Source organism: Chamaea fasciata, unplaced genomic scaffold, assembly GCF_029207755.1.
Source record: "Chamaea fasciata isolate MVZ Bird 193981 ecotype frontalis unplaced genomic scaffold, bChaFas1.0.hap1 SCAF_3, whole genome shotgun sequence".
In the NCBI taxonomy this organism is placed as follows: domain Eukaryota; kingdom Metazoa; phylum Chordata; class Aves; order Passeriformes; family Sylviidae; genus Chamaea; species Chamaea fasciata.
The window spans coordinates 27576266-27599292 of NW_027094088.1; the positions used below are offsets into that span (position 1 = coordinate 27576266).

The 23027-nt window shown below is 37.4% G+C and overlaps 1 protein-coding gene across 4 annotated transcripts in view; it reads right to left on the reverse strand.

Annotated features, from left to right (window-relative positions):
* KIF6 (kinesin family member 6) overlaps positions 1–23027 on the reverse strand; it is a 154467-nt gene that overhangs the window by 2239 nt on the left and 129201 nt on the right. For 2 of the 4 annotated variants that reach the window (XM_066178437.1, XM_066178434.1), the window contains 5 exons: positions 13733–13814; positions 12614–12749; positions 11035–11120; positions 4020–4109; positions 1990–2096 (listed from right to left, as the gene is read on the reverse strand). In XM_066178437.1, the coding sequence (XP_066034534.1) occupies positions 1990–2096; positions 4020–4109; positions 11035–11120; positions 12614–12749; positions 13733–13814 (501 nt within the window). The remainder of the gene's footprint in view (positions 1–1989; positions 2097–4019; positions 4110–11034; positions 11121–12613; positions 12750–13732; positions 13815–23027) is intronic. The other 2 variants (XM_066178435.1, XM_066178436.1) reach the window with 2 other exon arrangements.

Here is a 23027-nt window from a genome sequence, read left to right on the forward strand (position 1 = left end):
TTTTTTTTTTTTTTTTGTGTGTGTGTGTGTGTGTGTGTTTGAAATTTCTTGAGGAAAAGTTATGTGACTGATGACACATAGTGTTTTTCCCCTAAAGTTTGAAGTGAGACTACATTCTTCCTCTACTCTTCCTCTCTATCTAACTCTACATCTGAAAGTTTTTCTTTGTGGGGGCAGGAATGGGGACATTGTAGCCCCCATCCCAGTCCCCTAAAAGAAAAGCATCTAGTTCTCCTTCATCTTGCTAAATTAGAATTTACAAACTTTATTTGCTCAATGGTTCCTGCTATCATTGGCTTCATCCCTTAAATCTGGGAGGTTTTACCTTTCCTCACAAGGAAGAAAAGCCTTCTTTTATCTGCTAGGTTGACTCCAAATCCTCCTCAGAACTTGCTGCTGAGCTGTCTCTTGTCTATGACACATCAGATCCCTACATGTTCGTTCAACAGACATAGCCTCTTTACTTTTTTATTCTCCTGCTTATGCTTAGCAATTTGTTGACTCATCCAGCCCTGCACTGCCAGGATGATCAAATGTTACTCCATTCCTTTTTCATCTACTTACAGGCATCTCATCTTATCTAACTGAACTTCAGAATAATTTAAAAAGTGTCAGACTGCCCTTTGTTCTGCAGGAATACCTTTTATGACTTGGGGTCTAAATAGTTGTCAGTGTTGATAATGTCTCGTCCCTTCTGAAACTGATGGATGATGCCAGGTGATGGCCACTGGCTGAAAACAATCAGGATGGAAAAGGCATTTGAGAGAGACATTCTTGATGTGATGTGATTTAGGAGATGATCAGAGGATAAGATGCGCTCCTGTTAATTACATTACGTCACAGATTGATTCAGGTTTGGACCTTCTGAAGGCCTGAAATGTTTGTTGTGACACATTGATCTCTAAGCTGCTTCTGATGAACTGCCTATAAATCCAGTTTAATTTCATTTGCAAAAGAAACCTGGTAACTTTTTTTAAAAAAAGACAAAAGGGATCCCAAAACCTAAGCGTGCTAAGTGTTTGCTTTGGATGAGTGTAGAGAGACTGTTTTTTCAGCCAGTGTGTATTTACCTGACAGTTTTCTGATAAGCAGTATGATACCAAAGCCCCACTTTGTGGCAGTGCTAACACCATCTGCCAGGTGCAGATAGCCTGTTGAAAAATGCTGTCATCAGCACTGAAGTGTTGATGGAAAGTTATTGCTTCAGTAACCACTAACATGCTCATATGCTGTCTAGTTGGTTGCTGCCACTAAGAACTACTATTCAGGAAAAAGAAAAAGCACAGGTCATTTTTCTTTATCATGATAAATTACTTTTAGGCTGCCTTGCAGTGCCGCTGTTGTTTATTTATTGCTTTCTGCTTCCTGCCAATTTTCCGTATCTACACTTTTGAGTGAACTTTATTACCTTCCTATGATTGCTCTCAGTACTTGATCTGGCGATAAATACTCATAGAAATTTTTATTAGACCTTGATATGGTGAAATACCTGTTAAGGACAGACTCTTTGCTAGGCTCAGTGGGCCAGTCTGCCTCCTGAGGTAGGAGTACAGTGCAACCATTTGAGTAATCTTTAGTTGGCTTCAACTGTGACAATTAAATTTGTACTGGATGAAAACCAGGACAGATAGTTTAAAGAAAATCTATACAGAAAAATTTGAATCATCAAGAAACCACATTCAAATGCATTTGCTTAAGGGTAAAATAATGTACTGTGCAGGTTGCACAGCCATGCATGTCCCAGACATTCACTGATGGTGGCTTAGTAAAACAGAGAGCCTTCACAGTTTTGTACTGCAGCATTGAGCTACTTAAGAAATACATGTGAAGAACCTCAAGTGTTTTGAACGGCTGAGAACATAATGTAATATAACTGAAGCCAGAATCAGTTCTCACTTGCATCAGTATAATATGGACTAAAGCTGTTTTGGCTTTAAAATTCTGTACTGGAGATTTTGGTTTGGCTTCTTATTTTTTGGCAGGATTTACCTTTCTTCTGCAGGATGTTCTGTCTTGCTTTAATGAAAGCTAGGATGTCAGCATCAGCCTGGCTGTCTCCAGTCAGAGGAATAGATGTACTTGAACTTGGTGGGGTCCTGAAATAAGAAAGTACGCTAGTGGACTCAAGTGAGTAAGAAGTTTAATTTTTCTGTCTCCTCTTTTTTTCACCATGAAGGATTTTATTCTTTAGATGTATTGTTAGAAATGGCACAGTTTAGCAGAGAATTGATCTCAGGACTTCTTAATGGTCTTGTGTAGGTTCCTAAGATGAGCCACTATCTCTTTAGTGTGGGAAGGCTACTTGTTTATCAGCTATAGATCTCTGACAAAGGGTTCAAAATACTGTAGTGGTCAGTCAAAGACTTAATTCCAAGTGGAAAAGCTTAATGTAGTGAGTTTACCAAGGAAATGATGCATGTTACTATGCCATGTGTTTGCTTGCCTCAGGCTGCTATACATCTGAACAGATCAATAGAATTTTTGCCTACAGTGGGGGAATTAAGTTTTCATACATACACAGAAATAAACAATCAAGTGGCACTCAGGACATCTCCTGACAGATGCAAACCCTTTGTGGTGCTGAGTCTCCAATCCCAGCTGAACTCTTGTACCTATGCTGTTAAATCATTGACTTATGGCTGCTTTTGACAGATCCCCTGGTGGTGTAAGATGATGTAATACAATGAAGCTGCTCTAATCAGCTGAGAAAGCTAAAAATTTCCATCTGCATCTTTAACCTTATTTAAAGATTAAGCACTAATTGGGACATGAGAAATATAGTGACAAAAATTCACTATACAGGACAAGTGGAACTGACGGGAAAACCTTTTTTTTTTACATATTCTACCTCTGCAGTTATAGTTATTTTCACTGTTCCTTACTGACTGTAGCAGTAGGTGGTTTGTGTGACTGACTTATACAGCAGTCTAATATCCTCGTCCTTGTGCTACTAATTAAGATCTCAGGTGCTGAATCAGTGAACCAAAAATGGAAAAACAAAGAAGAAATAACTCTGAAGTTAAAACTCCCCTATTTTTATGTAATTTACAAGGTGACTGCAGAACAACAATAAGGGATTATTCTTGATTGATTTTCAGTTATTTAGCAACAATATAAAAATTAAAACCCACAGTATTTTGAGAAGGTACTTTCTAAATTCCATTTTAGCTTCTATTTTTCTTCTGCTTTTCTTAAACCCAAATGCAATTTAAAACATTAGGTTTTGGGGGATGAAACTTGCCACAACTTTTTTCTGCTCTAGAAATGGGTTGTTTTGGAAAATGAAAGAAAAAACCCCTTGTGCTTTATTCTTACTAATGCAGTAGGAAAACAACTAACTTGACCATATTTTCCTAAGGGAATTAATAAAGAGTATAACTTCTGGAAGTAGAGTGACTTGGCATGATGTTTCAGTGGGAGAAAAGAATGTGGAAATAAACACACTAGAAAAAATAGAGAGGCTTAAAGCCCTAGTAGTTTCTGTTAAGCTGCTAAGTTAATTTTCACAAAGCAGTACCTCTTTTGAGAAACCATGACGTATAACCTTTGCCAAGCCTGAAACTGTTGCCATTTTATTTTAACAGAATAATTTGTGGGAGGGAAATTAAAAATATTTTAAAGACAAAATCACAAGTATGAAAAAATCTCTGCCTATTTCCTGCATTCCACAATTGTGCAATACATACACACACTGACTTCTCTTTTTTACTCTTTCTTTTACTCTTTCTCTGAGAAGGCTGGCAAGACACATTCATGAATATTCATAAGCTTATAGAGAAAAAAGCCTCAGGCCAAACAAGAAACCAGCTTTGTAATACTGATGATGCAGCAGATTGTTGTAAAGCTATGTGGCAGCCTGCAGCTAGTTTGGAAGTTGTAGGAAAATTGGCAATTTTAAAAAAAATTTATTTTTATGTTTCAAGGAGATTGTTTTTAAATAGACTGATGGAGGATTGTGAAGGCATTATATTATTTTGTACTTTGCTTTTTCCTCTGAGTATCCAAGGTATAGTTCTTACCTTGTTTTTAAAGTTCGGTTACCAAAAGTGATTGAATTGTTTTTCACAGCTGGCTCTTCATACAGGCTGTCTCTACTGGTGTCTGAAGAACTGGAATGGGAAATGAAGTAATGAAGGAAAATGAAAGAAATAAAGAAAAGAATATAGCCCTTGTCTAGGCAATATTAATACAGACACTACTTACCTACAAAGAAGGTGTTTTTCAAGATTTTTTGAATCTGTATAAAACACTTGTTTACTGAAAGAAGATTTTTAGTTTAATCCATATGATGATTATGTTCATGTAGAGACTGTGGCTATGAAATAATGACAAATATCTTCATAAAAAATATAGTATTTTAGTATTCGCCTTCTAAGGCAGACTTTGATATATCCGATGTACAGTTTGTAATGGTATATTTAGTTCCTAAACTGACTATTAGCCAAGAGAGGCCTTTTCTCATTTTCTATTCTTTCTTTAGTCAGACAAAATTATTCCCAAAATCAGTGAGAGACTGGATAAAAACTTAGTGAGGACTTTGGGATGGGGCTTGTTGATGATAACCAAATATATTGCGAACAGCTGCTGTGCATTCCTGCCTCTGCAGATATCATTATCAAGGAAGCTCACTTTTAGGGAGGCAGTTTTCCACCACTGGATATCTAGGGACTCTGCTTTTCCTGGGGGTTGCATATACTGCCAGATCTGGTTCCAATCTCAGACTGGAAAAAGTAAATTACTCAGTGTAAGGATTTTTCCAGTAGATGGCAGGATTGGCAAATTCTTGTTTTTCTAACGCTGCAGTAGTTTGTTCATTGTTGGCTGATGAATTGATATTTCTGGCAGAGAACTTGAAAAGGGAAAAAAAAATTATTACTAAAATTTTACTGTATTACACAGTGCCAGGTTCAGTTTTGCAGAAGATATTGTGCCCAGGAGTATAAGTCATTTTCAGTTGAACAGCTCCAGGTTTGCTGAATGATTCTCTTTAACTCCTTGAGTCCCACACCATTCACACCTCCCTAATTAAACTAAAGCAGTATCTTATTTAATGTAAATAATATTTTGTACTTTATTACCTACATATTGCAAGAGCTAGAAAGGATGTGTGATGTTATTACCTACTATGTGGTTTAACAATATCTGGGAACCTCATATCGTCATTCTGCTTTAGGATTTCCTGAACATTTTTTCCACTGATTTGACAGTTCTTAAAAACAAAGTGATTTAGTGTTTTAAATTCAGTTTTCTTAAAGGCCTCTGTGTCTGTGCCCTGAGATACTGAGGCATCCAAGTCACAAAACCACAGTTTAATAAATCGCTACACATCCACTGAACCACAGCAACCATCCCTGACTCTATTCTTAGCCTACAACAAACATAATGTGACTTAATGTGATTCTTTTCCATTGCTTTCTTTTCATTGAAATAAGTGTCTTTGCTTTCTCTTTGCCATGCACAAAATGTATAATTTTACAAATACTGTGAGTCAGCTGAAGTATTCTATTTTTAAGTTGCAGTAGTTTATATATTTGAACTACTTTTTTTTCCTACTGAAATAAAATAAAAAAACCCCAAAACAACACAAAAACTAAAGCAAAAAAACCTGCCCAAAACTGTTAAATCCCCATTTAAAAGGGGGTTTAGATTCAGACTGATTTTAAAAAACCCTATATAATACAGGTGTGGCATGGTTGGAACTCTAGGGATGTCACTTTCAAGTACATTCCTGGACCTGAGGACAATATGGCAAAACTTGCCTTGGAGAATTTGGCACCCGTGGAAAGCAATATAAAAAAAACCCACTTAGACTGAGATGATGCCCAGAATCAGGAAATTAACATTACTGTGCTTAGAGATGGACGTTAACTGCCTATCCTGTGCCTTTGGGGTTGCAAGCAGACATTTTTATCATGGGATGCAAACTGTTCTCCTGCAAGTTAAGAAAATTTATAAGGAAGCTTATAACTAATTTTTGAAATTACTCAAAGTTCTGCTTCCACGTAAGAGGTTAACAATTAGTATACTAATCTAACAAATAAGTCCCTCAGTTTGGCACAACCCAAATCCATCTTTTTTATATCCTAGAGATTTCTCTAATTCCTAGGCTAGAGGGATGGAGGATTGCAAGATAAGCTGAATCATAAGGGGACAAAAGAGTTATACTCTTTTGCTGTACAGTAGTTTGTATGCTCAGATGCAACTTGTTCCTAGCCTGTTTTTAGAAGTCAGGACACTCCCTATTCATCCGAGTATCAGACACTGTTCTAGTAATGCAAAAAACTAAGAAATGTTCTAGTAATGCTCTAGATTTAATGGAAAGTCATTATATCAGCATGGGGTGGGGGTAATGATACCCCCCTCTGTGTGATCAGCTTGAAGGACTGGACATCTCAGGATGCTCCAACAAAGCCAAACAAAACCATGCCTGACACACTTCAGTGTGATGGAAGTCTTCTTCAAGCAAGGGGTTGATCCAGAGATCTCTAGAGGTGCCATTCAGCATTTCTCTAATGTACAAACAGGCATTCCTGGATGACATTTTGGATTTGGGTGGACATACAAGGTAGGTAAGTCATGTCTCTTTGTCTGTTGCCTAAACTTTAACCTCTTACATTATTCAGCTTGTTTTGACAGTGTATAATTCCCATTTTCATTCTGACTCTATCTGATTTTTCGTTGAGTTGAATTTAAGAAATCTCAAAGACTGTTTCTAGAGAACTTCAGCAAAAATCCTACTTTTTCTGCATATTAAAAATAGTCTGTCAACCTTATATGTCTGTTTGTTTTTATAACCTAGTACCTGAAGTTTCACCCAGTGGATAACTTTGTTTTTTGGGGGCGTTGGGGGAGAGAGTACTCTGTTGGGGGTGTATTTCTCAGTCAGGCATGGAGCAGTGGTCATAGAGATATACACAGGATTGCAGCAGTGTTTCCCTTGCTGCAGGAACCCAAGGACCAGAGACAACTGATCCATGGACTGATCAGTTCCATCAAGTACATGGGGTAGAAGAGCTGCAGAGGTGTTGCATGTCATGGTATGAGGACTTAGTTTGCCAGCTGAAAAATAATGGAAAATCAGGTAGATTAAAATGGCAAGTGAAAATCTGAAGGTGTGCAACCTCTGTAATGTTAAGAAAACCTCAGCTGTAGTTGTCCCATTATCCTGAGCTTTGGACATGAGGGGAACAGATGTTCAGTGTACAGACAGGAAAGATTCAAGCTGCTTAAAAGCTGAGCATTTTAGTAGTTGGATACAAAATTAAACTTGGGCAAACTTGCAAATTCATAGATAAATTATTCCAGTTGTTACCAAAGAATGTGAAAACCTTTGAAATGTCACTAATGGATGATGTTATTTCCAGATTATGCTTTATCATTATGTAACATTGCAGAAAATTGGCAGGAATAAAAAATGATTAGATCGAAAATGCTGTAAAATATGTAAACATCGACCTTATTTCACACAACATTAATATAGGGAGTAACTGTTGCAATCCAGAACAATAATTGTTAAAAAAATCTGATGCTTAAAGTCATCAGACAACACGAAGAGTTATTTGAAAATGTCTCCAAGGGAATTTAAAGTGCCAGGAAGATTTTGAATAAAAAACAGAACAGCCGAGGAGTCTGAGGTCGAACATATTGTGGGGCTTTGCTGGAATAGGACAAATGAGATGCAGTAAAAGGAAATGAGTGAGGTTAAGAAAGATTTGACTGAGATAAAAAGGAATGCATTCCTTCTGAGAGGAGGAAAAAAATCCCAAATTTTTATAAGATTTGAATAACTATCTAACATTTATATGATTCAAACGGAATACAAGAACCATTCAACACTCCTGAAACTAAATGTTCAGTGAGAAAGGCAATTTGAATAGACAAGGATGTGATAAATTCCTTAAATGAAAGCCTTTGTGGGAGAGACTGTATAGGGAAGAACAAAAGGCTGTGCTTTAATTCTGAATGTGTGGAGCACACATGGAGGGCTGAGCCTGACATGCATTTTCAGACTTCTCGCAGACTTGACAGGAATCCATTAAGTGACATAAACGTATATACAGTATGAATTGCAGGTAGCACCACAACCTTTCAGACCTCACTGACTGAGGCAGAAACGGTCTCACTTTTCAACTCTTTCATTAACGTTGACTCATTTTGACACTTTAACAATTCAGCCATTTCTTCAACTGAAAAAAGAGACATATTTGGCCATGAATCAAGTGCCTTTTAGGTGTGTGTATCTTTTTTAAGCCTCAAAAGGATTACCAGCCTCCCTTCTCTGTTATTTTAGTTATAAATTAACTTAGCAGAAAATAAAATTTGAGCCTTCCCAAGGCTTAATTTTCTCTGGAAACATGACTAAGGTGTGTCAAAAAATAACAATTCACACAAAACATGCACTAGAAGGTGATCAAAAGACTTTGTTCAAACACGTATGTGTATTAGGAATATATCTGTCTTTTGCATGCTGAGTTATATAATTTATAATTTCTATCCTGAAGATTGTATTTACATCCATTCCCATTCAGGAATTTGTCTGAATGGTTTTACTGAATACTTTGTCAACAGCAGTCTTAGAATTTAGCCTACTAAGTTTTAGACCTTACATCTATTGAACACATCTGTTAACAGAATCCCTTTTTGGAAACAGGTTTTATATCAAATGTAATTTGTGTCAGCTTTTGCTTTGGTGGCTGGTTGTTCTGCTGAGTGAAGATAGCAATATCATTCCAAAGAAAGAGAGGGTTTTTAGGCAAGTTAGAAAAAAAGAGCCATTTGTGTCTCAGGACTATGTGAAAGAAGTGCCTGTAGCCTGGACTCATTCTACACAATTATGGGAAATGGTAAGTAAAGTTCCTGTGTCAAATGGGGCCAAGGAAATCCTTGGGAAAGAAATATTCTACTATTTTATTCTTTTAAAGTCTGTGAAATTTGAAACTGTTATTCTAAAATATTATTGACTCAGGTACAGGAAAAAGTAAATTTTCATGCACAGTGGGATGTTAAGCCTATAGCTTCTGCCTCAGAAAAAGCAGAAATAGTGTTTTTACTTTCATATACATGCCGCTGGAAATGTACCTGAGTAAAATATGTTTAAACAGCCTAACATAAAATAAGATCAACTTTCTAGAATCATAGGAAGGAAAGAGTGCTTGACTTTTAAAGATTATTGCAAGAATATTGATAGAGATGGGTAAATAAAACTACATTCATCCCAACTTCCTCCGCAGTTTTAGTTCCAGAAGATAAATACCCTGTGTCTGTGATATTTATGCAAGGATCATCCAGTCAGCCTCAGTCAATATGCCCATTACTTAGACACAGAGAAACTGTTCACTGCAAAGAACATCTGCTTTTTGCAGGAAATCATGTGAGGCAGTATGGGACTCTGAAGAAAGCCTGGCAGCTGAAAGCAGCCACGCGCCTTTCCCTATTCTAGTCAAAATGCCAGATGGACATTTCTTAGACTTGTCCTCCAGTAATAAACATGAGCAGTAAAGGTGTTTGATAGAAAAGCTTAAAAAACCATAAAGAAACTAGTTATGCAATTTTGTTTCTGAGCTAGGGTAGGGAAAGGAGGATTCCATACTGCTGGAGGCCAGTCCCCCATTGCACTGGAAAGTGCCAGGGCATTACTATATGTTTGTTTTAGTTCTAGAATTTTTAATTAGAATGCAAAAAGAATTGCTCTTCTGAGCAATGCATCAGCACACCAACTGAAATTTGTTGTTGCAAGATCAACAGGGCAGAGAGGTTGTGCAAGAGGTGCCTAGTTCAAAGGACAGGACAAAGTTAAAGGAAGTGACAGTCATGGATTGCTTGAGCTAATTTGGCTGAATTTGCGCTAAGCTAGAGCAAAAATGCTCTCATGTTCTGTTCCATCAGCTTTTCTCTGGGACAAGAAATCTTCAGCCTGAGACCAGAAATGAACAGCACAGATTAGACCTAGAACCTGCCAACCATTTCCCTAAGTCTTGAGAGGACACAGAATAAGAACGAAAACAAAGTAGAGAAGACGGGAGTTGGTTTTCATCAGTTTGAGAGATCTGAAAATGTCTTCTCAGAAAACTTTAGAGGACTATGTCTATCATTTTCTGTACTGATTATGAAGCATTTACTACAGATACATGAGAGTGTAAAATAAAACTTAGAAGCTATTTTACAGTTTTAAGAAAATTCAGTATTCATTATTTAATGGCTATGTTTGCTGAAAAGCAGGAAACATCATTTATGCAGATTACTGTCATAAAAATGTAGGTAAAGCCACTCATCAGAGAAATGTTAATTGCATAATGAGAAGGAGGAGAGAGAGGCAGAAAAAGAGAGCCAGAGAAAGGTGGGGAGGGAAATAGGAAAAGGGTGGGAGAAAGGAAGGAGGAAGGGGAGAGAACACCTCCATTTATTGTCCTTGAGTAAAGAAACCTGCACAGTCAGGTATGTGGTTTCTTGCACTCTACTTTCCCTGATGGTTATGAAAAAACCTATTACTGCAAATTTAAATTAGAGGTTTTGAAATCAGAGGTGACTGTTGATGAAACAACCAAAATGATTACATTTTTCTCCTGTAGATGACACATCAGCATCTTACAATATCAAATATAATATCATTGTGGAATAATTTGCTTCATGAATGTAGTGCCATGGCGTTTTTCAGTAGCAAGTCTATCTAGGATATATATGAAATAATTTTAGATTTTTTTAAAGTCCCCTGCATACATCCCAAAGGAGATATAGTCTCCTCATACAGCAAAACTTATCGGTAATAGGCTTGCCCTTCTTAGCTGTCATGGGGCCCCTTGAAAAGGGTTTCCAAGGTTCCAAGACGAACAAGTCAAAAGAACTGAGGTCCTACGTTCAATAGGACTTCCAAATAACAGAATGATAAAATTTCAATTTCTACACAATCATTTCTGTTGTAACTGAAAATACAGTGTTTCAGTGTGATATTTGCAAAAGCATTCTGGACAACTGCACTTTTACTAAAACTGCATTTTTTTCCCATGTAAGGAAGGAAGAGAAAAAGAAACAATTTACCCGTTACGTGATAGATGCTGCGAAGATCTGATAAACTGTGGAACAGTGGCAGTATTTGGCGAGGTAACCATCTCTGGCTTTTCCTGCTGGGTTTAGATTGAAAAACAAAATTATGAGGATGGGATTTTTTAAAAGTGTTTCATATTGGCCTATAAATTTCAGCAATAACAAGGTAAGCAATGGCTCATTCAGAAAACACAGAGTCTGAATCACACAGTATTTTCTCCACTTGCACAAACACTTCTGAACAAAGAAAAAAGTATTTTGATTGGTTCAAGTATTTTTAAGCTCAAGTTACAGGTTTTTAATATGTAACAGCTTATGTTCACTGATTTCAGTTTCTTAGGGAACTCAGATGTATAGATGGGTCAAGATCTAGGAAATCAATCCCAATTACATCTTCCAGTTTTCTAATCTGATGATGAATCATGAGAGGTTGAATCCTGGAACTCTCCTGTTAAGGGATAGAGAAAAATGTGCTGCAGTGGATTCAAGAATATTACTTGCAGTGCTTTGAAAAGCATAAATATTTAGACAGGAGGGTGGCTAAAATGTCATCCTCTTTGCCACTAATATGGTTAGGGATTTTAACTGGAAAAGTATTTGGTAATGGTAACTTGTTCTTAAGTTACTTAGGTGGCATTGTGTGGATAACTAAGCTCCCCATGTTAAGTTCTCTATTTATTTCAGGCTGTTTTCTTAAAAATACAGTTTAAATTTATACTCATGAGGATTAACCAAAATATAGGCTAAAACTTCCTTTTTAACAACTTTTCCTCAAGGCATAAATCTTCTCTTCCAGTTAATAATAAATAATATGGGGTGGACTGCACTCAGCATTCTTTTTCAAGAGGCTGATGTACGTTTCATGGCAGAGCTTTGCTGTGAGTTGCTGTGTCACTACTTGCAAGTCATTAAAAAAGTGTCAGAAGGGGAGCACAAGAAAGCTAGGTTGTTTCAGTAGAGTGTAGTTTTCAGACTGACTGTGTTATGAACTTCTAATATACCGGTTAAAATGACAGCTCTTTAGTTCATTTTTAACACAAGTCATTGCATTAGAGCATTATGTGCCTAAACACTGGTGGACTTCAGCTAGAGAGTGAAGAAACATACTGTGCTGGGAGCTGCTGACCCTCTGAGAGCCCAGGGAAGCTGAAAGGTCACTGGAGTCTTTGCGAGCAAAGGAAGTTAAAAAGTAACTATATTTGCTGCAAAAAACCTGATGAAATCATAGTTTTGCTAGCAGTAAAAAAGATTATTTTTTGCAATCTGGTACTGTTCTTTCAGAGTTGTTGTGGCATTTTAGGCCCATTCCTCTCCATCAATCAAGTTGTTTCAGAGGATATCAAAACAGAAAATAGAGCAGGAAAAAATGGGTTTGTTTGATTTTTTTAGCTTTACACAAGTATAGTTCACATTACCGTTGTCCAACTTATATTGGCATAAGCACAGGCAAACCAGACCCTGAAATCCCATTTTTCATACTCCTTTCTATCTAGTCATTTAACTACTTCTTTAAGAAATTAGTGAAGATGCTATATTTACATGAAAATGCAAGAAATACAAAATGATTTCATACCTGGAATTTTTTTGCCTCTTCAGACCACCAGACTTCAAAGTCTTTTTGCAGCTTCATCTTCACTTTTTCCATAAGAAGCTGCAGGTGCTCAATCTCTACTTTCAGCCCTTTGAAGCGACTGTACACTGTTTTATAGCTAATATTAGAAGAAGAAAGTGCATTAGAAATTTTCCAACATATGTCTGAACAAGGGTTAATCCTACCTAGAACAGTTAGAGATTTAAACTACAAAATAATGTATAATAAGCAGAGAGACAGAGGACACAGATGGTAGAAGGAAACATCTCATATTATATAAAAGCTTCACGGGACAGTAAGTGCAAGAAACTTATTCCAAAAACCTTTTATTTTGTAAAGAAGTTAGTGAAATTCAAGTGGGATCAATGTTGATTAACAGTTAAAATACAGGTTCAATCAACTATGAAAATTATTTCTTTTGAATTCTCATCATGTTACCATTAATAAATAACTGGTATCTTGGATTCAGATAGGAGCTGAAACTGGTTCCCCTGTCACATGGATGCTTCATTCATTCACTTGGCTATTAGACACTTGGAGATTTACCAGGAGTATGAGAGAGCCAGAAGTTTCCTCAGAGATTGTGAATAACATAAATGCTAGCAAAATACTTCATACTGATATCCTTGTATCTATTTTTTTTTTATCCTCCTGGCTACAGTGACAGTATAGCCAGGATCAGTTAATCAATGTGTATTCTGCATATTATTTACACTTAGTGAGTCCTGTATAACCTAAAGGTTTCCCTTAGGTCAAGAAAGGCAGGACTTTTCTGAATCAACCCAAAAGGCTCACAATACATTTGCATTCAAACAACAGGTTGCAAACACTAATCCTCAGGGACGACATTAAGCTGTTTTTATTTATTTTTAACCTTTAGCTCAAGCATAAATTTTCCTCTCTCATCTACTGAGGCATCTGAGAGACAAACCAACAGCATATACAAAAATTTAAAAACTATTAGTGAACCGCAGAGCTGATATTTTTAAAATGTCAGAGAAAACCCTGAGGGTAGCTGTGTGTGCAGAATTGTAATTGGAATATACTATCAGTATAATTTATCTTCTGAAGGATGGTAGAAATGTGAGGCAGAAATAATACCTTTTTTTTTCTTCTTCAATTTGCATTCGAAGATTCTCTTCTACTGGATCAAACATTAGTTCTTCAGAGGGATTTGAAACAGCTATAGGATAAATGATCAGATTTAAGCAATGACTATATGGTGTCCAAAGAAGTAACTTCTAATTAAAATAAAAACTAGCTTTTGAGAGGTAATGAAATGGGGGTCATCAACCATTTCTCTTTTCTGGAAATGCTTCTTCAAATTCCTTATTTAGGCCTTACTTAGTAGAGGACATAGTCAAAAACTAGTGATTTGAATCAAATTGCTTATAATTGGGTTTTTTCATAATTCAAGACTGGAACATTAATTTTAGATGTAAATAAAAGCAAGTTAAACATTCATATGTGGCATAAAACACTATCAAATGCATTCAACCACTTTTTGCAATGGTTTTCGCAACTAAAACAAGACCAGAAGCTCTTTCAAAAGAAGAGACAGCAGTAGCTCTTGAAAGAGAGATTAACTTTGGAAAGCAATAAATTCAGATAATTAGTATAAATAAGGAAGATATTCTGAAACTGTGTGAGAAAATTTTCAAGGTAAAGGACAGCTAAGGAAATACCTTAAGAGTAGTCTAAGTTAGTCTAAGAGAGCAGCTTATAATTTCCTTATCCTGTAACAGAGCTAGTTAACATGCAATGTACAATACGCTTATTCTGAGAGATGGTAAAACAGTCTTTCCATCATGGTTTATATGTTCAGTGGTGAAAGGAAATGTAAAGTTACCTACTAATGTTACAACAGTTTCTGTTTCTGAAATGAATGAGAAGAGTTTTAGGTTCCCAAGAAAGCATTTTTGAACTTTTTAACTCAAGAAAAATGAAAAAACCCGAAAGATTTTCTGTACAATACATGCAGGTTTCCACCCCGACTCTTATTTCTGCCAAGAAAATAAATTCTGTGTAAGTCGATCACAAGGCCTAAGGAGTGCACCCTCTCTTCAAGGAGAGGAGTTCTGTCTGGAACAAGAGGGCAGCAATGACCCGTCTCTGCCTGTCAGCACACCAGCTGAAACCATTAATCTTTTGCAGTAGCACCCTATAGCTTAATACAGATGAAGCTGAAAAGCGTTTTATTTCATTACTTAGCTCAAGCATGTTAATACAGGCAGTCAAGGTGGACAAAACCCACACACAAGTCTCATTTCACACATTGAAAGGCCTTGCTGCATGTGGTTACAAAGAAGGATAGGGTGAATATGTTTGTGGTGGGGAGCGTACCCTGAAAAGATAAAAATACAACCTGCTTAAAATGTTAAAGTGAACAAACAAGACAGGAGGCAGAGGAGATGCTACAACAGTGACATTGTATAACCAATTATATTTGAACATAACAGATAATAAAAAGGTCATCATAACTGTGCCAGAACCTTTAAGGAAAGGAGCAAACCTTTCCACAATTACAAGGTGTCTTGGTTTGGGAAGACAGGTATCTGCCAGGTAAAATTACAATCAGAGGCTCTTTGGCAAAGATTTGGGAAATAGGAATAGCAGTTCTTTACCAGTATGTAATACAAAGCAAACAAACACAAAAAAACCTCCTCCACCAAACAACTACAGCATTAATAACAAACGACAACAGTACCAAGAACCTTGAGGGCTTTGTTTCAGAAAACCCAGGGCAGTTTGGTTTCGGTGTTTCTGCAGGATCCTCAGAGCACCAAGCTGGAACAGTGGAAAAGTCCCGGGCTGGTAGCTGGGATGGCAGGGTGTCCCGGCAGGCAGGGGCAGGATGTCCCGGCAGGGCAGGGGGTGCAGGGTCACGCTGTAGCAAGAGGAGCAGCGCCGAAGAAGCCGAAGGCGAGGCAGTGCCTGGACCAGCTCCCACGGGTGGCAGGGAAAACTTAGGATTCAGGCCGAACCGGTGATAGTAGATTTCCCAGGACTGGATCCCTTTGGCCACAGTGAAACTCTTCCAGCCAGCAACAGCCGTTCTCCCTCGCCCCGAACGCCGGAAAAAGAAGAGCCCGCTGCGCAGCTGCCTCAAGCTTTGTCTTTTACCTGCGTTATCTCCCCCTTCTACCTTTGTCCACCTCTTTGTTTCGGTTAAGTACTCTCAAGTATCCAACACTTGGTCTCCTTGGTAACTTGTGGGAAAAAATTCTTTAGAGAAAGAAGGAACAAACCTAACCCCCAACACAAGGGATGAGGATTTTCTGATTTGTCACATTTCATCCCCAGGAGAAGGCATAATGTGGGAAAGCATAGAGCTACAGATGGAACCTGTGGGGAGACTCTCATTGCAGAGCCCCTGAGGCTTCATGCTTTTGTGAACTTCATGAACACACAGCAGCCAGGCTCGAGGGAAATGTGCTGTTGTGGAACAAACTGAAATGATTTAGGGAGTTAATCGCTCTGTAGTGAGCCATGCTCACAGACCATGTGAGAATCCTTATTATGTTTTCATGAATATTCCAGCCAGACCTAGGGTGAGCCAATTTCAGGTTGAAGGCGACTCTGCAGAGCAAGCTGAAGAGCATTTGTCCTATTTGCACAATCTGTGGTGATGTCTGATGTTCAGGAGGCAGAAGCTCTAGGCCCTTATAAAGAAGGGAAATAATATAGAGTGGAAGAGAGTAACATGTTAAAATGTTAATGCTGTTTGTGAAGGGAGGACTTTGCTACATGAAAACATCACTGAATTCTGCTAGTTATTACAGAGCAATACAAGCCAGAGTATAACTTTCCTTCCTTGGTTTATTAGGACATCTAGTACTTGGAAAAATATTTTTATATTAGCTCTAAAAGGTCAGCCAAACTTAGGCAAAATGTTGTCTCTTGGATAGAAAAACAGCAAAAGATGGGTGTTTTTCTGCTGATTACATGCTGTAGACGGAATTATTTGGTTGCACGTTACCTTCAGAAATTATAATAAAGCCTTTTTTATGAGATTAAAACCTTTATCATAAAAAGGACTCAGCATCCTCACCTATGAATACAAGTCTGGCCATTATCCCTAGCTGGTGATGAATGGCAGAAGCATAGCTGTAGACAAGCTGAGCAGCACAATTTTGTGAATGGAAAGAGATGAGTATACTGCAAGCTGGTATGGCCCCAGCAGCAGATATAGCATCAGATAAATGGCTAAAACTTACACATCCCTGTGCACATCACTGAGCTTGGGTCACAAAAGCAGAAGAGATCTGATCACAGTGTCAGGTGAAGTCCAGTAGTATGTCAAGTCCAGGGCATGCCTGCTGGGGCACTGCTTTGTAAGTTCTCCAGTGTCTTTTCCCAAGCTGTTGCAAGGTCCATTTCAGTTTCTTGTCATACCTGCTCATAGCAGCAATGTGTTTGTGAACTGAATAACATTCTGCTCTAAAGACTAGACCTTTGCAATAGATCTACTCTAATATATACAAAGGATCATGGCTCTTTCCTGATGTTCCAAGCAAAAAGACATCTAAGGTCTTGTGGACTGTATTTCAACACTTATGTTTCCTGCTATTTCTGCCTTCTCCTCATTCCCTGCTACTTCTACTCTCCCCTCTCCTCCTCTTTACCTTTCCTGATGAATCCCTGCAGTGGCCTCTTTCTGCCCCTGGGCTTCTGCTGCCTCACACCCTTTTCCTCTTACCAGTCCAGGCAATTTCAGCTACAGCTGAAGAAAGGAAGCTAAAGCAGAGGTTACTGGCTCACTGTATCTCATATTTAACATTAGCATTCTTCAGTACATCAGCTCAGTCATTTTAAAATCATGTTAGAGGGACACTGAATGAATAGACTGTAAAACATAAAAAGCATAATATTTACTCACAAATATAATTTAGACACCTAAGAAAAAAATGCTTTCTTTCCTCTAAAGAGTTTCTTTTTATTGTACACATCTGCCTTCCCATGCAGAAACAGAAAAGATATATTAACCACACATATACAAATTACACGTAGATTACGAAGCACTGAAAAATCATGACATCAGCTTTTCACACATACATTAAAAAATTTGCAATACATTAAAAGATGTAGTAGACGTGCTACTGCTAAAATATTAACTATAAGATATAATTTCTGCAACTGCACAGAACTCAAAGTGGTATCTGCTTTGTTCAGTCAGGGTTCACTTTTAATTCATTGGTTGCCAGTTTGTCATATGAAACTCAGCTGTACAGTTTAGCTCTATGCTTTTAGTGCATCAGCTGAGATGATTTCATTCAGCTGGAGTGTAATACCACATGCACTTTTTGTGCCCCAGTGACTTCTCCTGGGCAACAAATGTAGTTGCTGCAATTTAATCCTGGATAATGCAGCCCCAGGTTTCAGGGGTGTGGGGAGGTATGACATGCATGTTTAGGAAAACATTGGCTCTGTGTACACTAGGGGTTTCTGTTGGCATCCAGCTCTGTACAACAGAACTATTTTGGCAGCAGTCAGCAACATACTGAAAAGGAGTATTAGTTTTTTTACATTAACATAACTACACATAGAGCTGAGTGACAAAAATTATGAATCCTAAATCGTGAAGATGTTTTTAGGAATGTAAAATGTAAAGAATGTAAAAATGTAAAGAAGAGACTGAAAGTGCTACATTGGGTAGGGAAATAGCTAGGAAATTTTATGCTTGCTTTCAGGCTAACTGTTTTTGCTTCATCTTCATATACAACTCATTTGGTGAAGTGTGCACAGGATACAATTGATACCAGCTACCCACACAGAGATGAAGGTGAGCTATGCATGAGTTGACAGTTCATATGATAAAGATTTGTAATTTTTGGTGCTTATTTCCCATAAAGAAGAGTGTAAGAGGCATTTTAAGATATTATTATTTTATTCTAATGAATAGAGAAATTTCTCTCTTTTACCAGAGGGAAATTGTAGCACCTGCTAACTGGATCAGTATTTCAAAGCCATATAGAAAGCATGGATGAAACACACTATTTCTAGAATGATACCAAGTGTTATCACAATAGTTTACTGCAAGCTGGCAACAACCTGAAATACTCTGGCAGATTCTTGTCTACTGCCAGAAAATTTTGCAAGAAACTCTCTGTGACCCTGAACTTTATACTCTCAGGGGTGCTCATATATATCTCAACCTGAGTGTATCCTGGAAGTCAAACTCCTAGAGATTTATTGTCTTATGCCTCAAAAAACATTGTGTCCTGCCCTTCAGCTGTACTTTTGCAGTCAAATATATTTATTTTTTTCACTAGATAGTCTTGTGTTTATCTGCTTAAATCTATAGTCACTTGAAGTAACCAAATTTAGAATTGACTTTACTATCCCATTAGTATAATTACTGCATTATTTATCAGCTTTGCATATTGTGGCAAACTCAAGAATTAGTGCTTTCAAACTGGAGCATATGTTGTAAGTTTTTTGGGGGTTTTTTTTTTTTTTTTGGTTGCTTTAAAGAACTACCCATCTATCATTATTCAGGATCATCTTACAAGTAATTCTCATTTTCTTTATGTTTCCCCTGGGCAACATGATGTTTGTCACTGGGCACCATGTGTGTACCTTATACAAAAGCAAAGACAAGTAGGCACAATGTAACTTGGGAGAAGATAAAAATATCCTAATGTCTGAGTGAGTTTATATTGTGAGTTTTAGAGCAATTCACTTAACCATAATGTAATAGATTTTTTAAATTTTCAGCCAGTTTGTCATAGAATACACTGAAATACACTGTCCTGTTTTCAGCATTTTACAAGTTAATGGATGTGCAGGGGATTAAGGATGTGTATTTTGTTGATTTTGATTTTTATTTTAATCACTGAATTTAGTAAGAGGACCCATTGGTATGCTGCATGCATTTTTTTTTTTGGTAGCATTGCATTGCTAATTGATTTTCTGGCTTAATACCGGCTCAAACTAACTAACTTCCAAGGTATACCTGGAAAGCAGAGCTATTTTTTCCACCTCAGTGCGCTGTTTTTCCTAAATACAGTCACACTTCAATTCCCTCAAGTTTCTTCTTTGAAAGTAGACATCTAAATTTTTCTTTCTGAAAATACATGGAATACAAAACAGAAGGCATTACCTTCATGTCAGCTGCACTTAAGCATACAAGCCTCTGAAACCATCATGGATAAAAATGTTCTGTTATTTTCCAAATACACAATTAAAATATACTGGGAGGAAAAAAACCCCAACAAAACAGCTTCAAGTTTAATATGTTCCATACATGCCAGTTAATCTAGTGGAACAGTAACAGCTGGGTTTTAGCCAAGAACACCCTACTAACTCAGATTCTTGCCTACACTTAATAAATAATTTTTACCATTTGATTACAGGCAATTCCTCTTGCATCATTTTTCTTGTTAATAATATTAGCTAAAATCATACCTGATATGTTTGAGTGATCTTTCTCTGCCTTCCAAGAAGGGGTATGATTTGTCATACATAAGCTTTGAGGCTTTGTAAACTTTCATTTCTACAAAATCCAAGAGTTTTCATGGAAAAAAAAAATCTCTTTTCTAAACTTTGTCAGGAGGCATTAGGAATACCCCACCACCAATATCCAGACTGCAGTTGAATAACTACCAAAGTTTTTGTAAAGTAATGTCTGGCCAAGAGAAGGACTTGACTGAGAATAATATAGCACAACTTTCCTACGAATAAGACATACGTAAGGGTGCTAAAGGTGCAGTCACATTGAGTGTCACAGATTACTGTGCACGAACATCATACACAGACATGGGCAGCAAGGTCAGTGCTTGCAGATCACATTTAGGAATGCAATGCACATAGCAACTGTGAGATTAATTCCATAGGCCTGGTGTTTTTGAAAAATAGGGGGTGTTTTACCTGCATTCTGCATAGGACTGTCTGTGGCTGTCAGTAAAAATGCTCATGACAATGCACAGAAGCATTTTTTCTGGACACTAAATTTATAGCAATGTCCTTTGAAAGAATATTAAGGAAAAATAAGCATACATGCTTATCCTTAACTGCTTCTGTTTCAGCTGTGAATAGGTATAGATGAGCCATGACAGATGTTTAACTTCAAGTTAGACAAAAAAAGAGTTTTGACCTTGATTCAAGAAGTGAATACTAACCAAACAAATGTTATATGGCTATACCACTCTGATCAATTTTGTTCTTTCTGCTACTTTCATTTGCTAAAGAGAAGAGGAGATGGAAAGCACAAAGGAAAGACACATCATCATTGGTGAAATCAATCTATTGTGAGCATGGGGTTGCACTATAAATTATTTAGTTTAACTCTTGGCTCAAATAAGACAAAAGGTGTTGGGCTGAAGCTCCTCTATCACAGATCTAATAGTTTTTTCCTATGCAAATAGCAGAGCGATGTGCTAAGACCTCACCTCAGTTAAGTGCAGAATAAAGACAAAAGTACTACAGAAAGTTTAGTTTCCACTCTCCAGCATGGCTACTCCATTGTCCCTCTAAATGAGTTTCCTAAATGCTTTTTTAAATGTTGATATGATGTATGAGTTTTCCATAAAATTTTTGAAACTACAACTGTAGGATTTCATGTCACCAGGAATGTCATTCTTTAAGAAGATTCATTTTGATGTTGTTCAGTGTTATGACACGTATTAGATTAGGGCCATGTGCAACTTGGACAGTTGTAGGGACCAGATTATGGTTTGAGGACCCCCTATTCCTGCTGGCCATGTTCATATCCCACAAGGAGTGCCATGCTTTTGCTGGTTCTCCCATGCACATACCTGCTGGCTGCAGAACAGCTGGGCTGTCTGTACTGTGCTACCAGCTCAAGAAGGTACTAGAAATACAGAGGTATTTAGGGAGTTCTCATAACTCAGCTCTTTCCTATGACCTGTGAAGGAAAGGACACTGGACTTGATGTTCTGGTAGCTGTTGGCTGAATTATACTGTACCGTATACTGAGAAGAGACAATCTTGACATATCCAGAAATAATTACAACTCAACCACAAGATTCTTATCTGGAGAAGTTCTATCCAACCTCTGCACATTTGTGAGATATTATTAGCTACTTGTTCCAAGTAATTATTTATTTTGATCTCAAATATGCAAACATTTTTCAGCAAAGAGGGAATGAATTAATTTCCTTTAGCTATTTCAGCAAAAGAAAAAATGGCAGAAGTTTTTTACCAGGCCTGCAAGTTGTTCTAAAATGCTGGATATCACACTCACCCCTTGTCCTGTTCTTTACATAATCAGCTAGATAGAAATTTCTACTCTAGGTCTGACCTTGAAAAACTCACAGAAAGACAGATGTGAAAGGGCTCCATTTGTTGTTTACAGTTCATTAGATTACAGAATTTTTTATTACAGAGAGCTTTCATGGAGGAAACCTTGACTGAAACAGAACTAGTCAAGCTGCCCAACACACCCACTGGACATGGCCAGAATAAAGAAACTTACAGCACCTTAAACTCCATATTATTCTTAGTTAAACTTTCTTCCAGCTTTTTAGAGCCAAAAGAGATAGGTACTCAAAGATACACTGAAGTAAAGCAAACAAGCTTAGGCCTAGAATCTGTAGTCTGTGTGCATAGAACCAGATCTATTTTTTGTTCGCTCCACTGTGTTTTAGAATCATAGAATCATTCTGGTTGGAAGGGACCTTGGAAGCCTGTGTGGCTCAAACTGCTTAAGGCTGGGTGAAAACTGAACCAGATTATGTCCAGACATATTGTGAAAACTCCATGAAGAGAACTCCTGCAAACTTCTTTGATGACTCTTTCAACGTGTAACTACCCTCACAGAATCTTAATATCTTATTTTAATATACCAAACTAGAGAATTGAAAGTTTCATCTCCAGATTGTTTTGTTAGGCACCAGAAGGAGTTTCTAAATAACAATACAACTCTCACTGAGCTTTTCATTATTTCAAAAGAAATACTACAAGAAAGCTTACAGAGACTGCGAGCTGTTCCAACAACAGTGAAATGCCAGAGTCAATGTCAATAAAGCTGAGTACTGGGTAGCTGTGCTACAAGTTCATGATTCCTAATAAAAATGTCACTTGATCCAAAAATGTCTTCGGTCTTTTCTGAGATCTGGCAGCTGGATTTGAGTGGGTCATATGGGAAGCTTAATAGGAACACACAAGTAATCTCAGAATTTTCTCTGACAATTCAGGAGACATAGCTGCAAAGACTTCCAGTAAATATCAGTATTCTCTTTCTTGAAGACAAACTGGAAGAGAAGACTCATGTCTGCCTCTAGAATTTAACATTGGATGTAGTAAATCCTGCTAAAAAAAGTAATAGAAAAAATACAGCAAAAAACAATACCACAAAACACCCCAGAAGGACTGGAGAGAAATCTGTGGAAAGAAAGGTCTGTGTGAGATTGAGGCCTAAAGGGACGGGTGTAAA